Here is a 2,606-nt window from a genome sequence, read left to right on the forward strand (position 1 = left end):
TATCATCTCCTAAATGGAGATAATAATGGTTTCTGCATTGCAGATTAGTTGTGAGGATTAAATCAGATAATGTGTCTCAAGCACTCAGCAAACACATGGAACTTTCCAACAAATATTACTGTTACTCCACCAGCACCACTGCCTATTACCACCATATTTGTATTATGAGGACACTAAATTTAAGTTAGAAGCAAAGGACAGAAACAATGCAGTCTACTTTGTGTGTGTGTGTGTGGAGATGGAGTCTCACGCTATTGCCTAGGCAGGAGTGTAGTGGCTGATCTTGACTCACTACAACCTCCACCTCCTGGGTTCAAGCGATTCTCTTGCCTCAGTCTCCCAGTAGCTGAGATTACAGGTGCACACCTCTACACCGAGCTAATTTTGTATTTTTAGTAGAGACAGGGTTTCACCGTGTTAGCCAGGCTGGTCTCAAACCCCCAACCTCAGGTGATCCGCCCACCCCAGCCTCCCAAAGTGTTGGGATTACAGGTGTGAGCCACCGCACCAGGCTACTATGCAATCTACTCTTGCTAGACACTCCCTTGAAGCCACCCAGACTTAGGAACCCCAAACAAAGGGGAAAGAAAGTCAGACTATTGCTAGCTTAGCCATTTCTCTGTCCCTGGTCTGGGCTCTTCTGAAAATAAAACTTTTTACATGAGTGGCCTATTTCCTTTTGTTACATACACTGGCTGTTCTCTCCCAATTACCTGTTTTCCTGTCCACAGCGGATAGGGCTTCAGGATGGAAGGAGAAAGGAGCTTCACGCGCCCCACTTTGTCTGTGAGTCCTCGGTACACCAGCTCCATATACTGCTCCCGGGTGAAAAAGCAACCCCGAGTAGTCATGCTTGCCCCTGAAACCATGTGATCCTGGATCAGTCCCGCCAATGGTTGGCCATCCTATAAGCGAAAACAGACAACACAAGAAGAATGAAAATAAATCTTAAGTCAAACTCTAATCCCTAATCACCTGCCTGGAAGCCACTTTCTGGCAAGAGCCCTTCTTATATCCCTGTCTTGTCTTGCCCACGTCCTCACTATGTTCTTGCTTGGGAGGCAACTGCTTCCCAAAGCCCATGACCAGGGTTTAGCACTGGCTTCTACGTTTGCCATTTGCCCACTATCCTATATCAAAACTGCTTCAAACTCATCCAGTTCCCCAAGCCTTCTCTGTTTAATCGCATCTGGTTCTAGTTACTCCAGCATATTTTTGGCATTTATGCCTAAATTTGGTCTGGCTGCTGTCAGCTGTGTTGTTTTTATACTTTGGTTTTATGCTTTAGTGTTTTTCACACGTTTCTGGCCTGGCTCTTCTGTAAATCAGTCATGCACTCAACAAATATTGATCAGGAGCCTCCTGAATGCCTAGGCACTGGGTAGGCTTTTCCCTGCTCCAGAGGACCAAACAGACATGGTCCTTTATGATGAAGGAGAACTAGGCAGTAAACAAATGATTGGATAAATACAAAATCACAAAGTGTTTTAAATGCCAAAGAGGAAAATAACAGGGTGGGTCATAATATAGACTTGAGGTGGGGGGGATGGTCAGAAATAGCCTCTCCAAAGGGCAGTTTCACAGCTGAGGCCTGAGGGCTGAGCTGGCCAGTGTTGGGAGGAAGGGGTTCCGGCACAGGTTCCTCAAGAGAGCTCCGAGTGGGCCTGATGTGCATGACTGCAGAAGGCAAATAGCCATTATTAGTTACCTCTTCACAATACGGCACAGGGTTCATGGTGGGCCCTTAATAAAGGCTGTTATCTACCAGATGCCAAAAAGAAAGGCTTTTATGAAAAGCCTGAGATTTGGTGAGTGCATTAATTTCATTTGACACTTTTACAGCCATTCTGATCCCCAGTCTCCTGAACCTTATCTGTCGGGTCTGTGTTCACAGCAACATAACGCACGCTAAAGTAAAAATAGCTATGCTCACTGACGTTCTTTAAGATATAGCTTTTGTAAACTTTTCAGTGTTTATAGGAATTTGAGAAAAACCTGTGCCTTGGATATAAAGATTGTTAATAATTTGATTATTTGTTAAATAGTAGCCAACAGTATGGTCATGTTTTATAACTAAGGCTAAGGGAACTCACAAATGCAGCCTGGCAGAAGCACCAGAAATTTAACCACATGTACTAACTCAAAGGCTAAAAAAAGCTCCTTGTCAAATGGTCTAAACACTACAGTGATGGGCTCTATGTAAACTCAAAGATAACGATTACAGATGGGCTGGAAAGGTGGCACAGACCGAAGGCAAGATGAGATGGAGCACACAGCCCCTCTTATGAAGGCTTTGACTTAATAACGTACATAAAAAAAATTACACTCTACCTCTTGTTGCCTAGATGGTCTTATTTTGCTTGGGGGAAAAAGCCAAGCCAGTATTATGCATTTGACTCATCTCACAGTCTTTGGGGGGCAGATACTGATTTTTCCTTTTGTTTTCTTTTTTGAGATGGAGTCTTGCTCTGTCCCCCAGGCTGGAGTGCAGTGGCGCAATCTCGGCTCACTGCAAGCTCTGCCTCCCGGGTTCACGCCATTCTCCTGCCTCAGCCTCCTGAGTAGCTGGGACTACAGGCGCCCGCCAACACGCACGGCTAATTTTT

The 2,606-nt window shown here is 45.1% G+C and overlaps 1 protein-coding gene across 1 annotated transcript in view; it reads right to left on the reverse strand.

Annotated features, from left to right (window-relative positions):
* Nucleotides 1-656: 656 nt before the first annotated feature.
* Nucleotides 657-2,606, reverse strand: part of LOC116464701 (DNA-directed RNA polymerase I subunit RPA1-like) — a 10,339-nt gene continuing 8,389 nt past the window's right edge. The window contains exon 3 of the mRNA XM_032147961.2: nt 657-905. Coding sequence (XP_032003852.1) covers nt 657-905 — 249 coding nt within the window. The remainder of the gene's footprint in view (nt 906-2,606) is intronic.

The sequence above is a fragment of the Hylobates moloch genome, unplaced genomic scaffold (genome assembly GCF_009828535.3).
Source record: "Hylobates moloch isolate HMO894 unplaced genomic scaffold, HMol_V3 SCAFFOLD_1329, whole genome shotgun sequence".
Lineage (NCBI taxonomy): Eukaryota > Metazoa > Chordata > Mammalia > Primates > Hylobatidae > Hylobates > Hylobates moloch.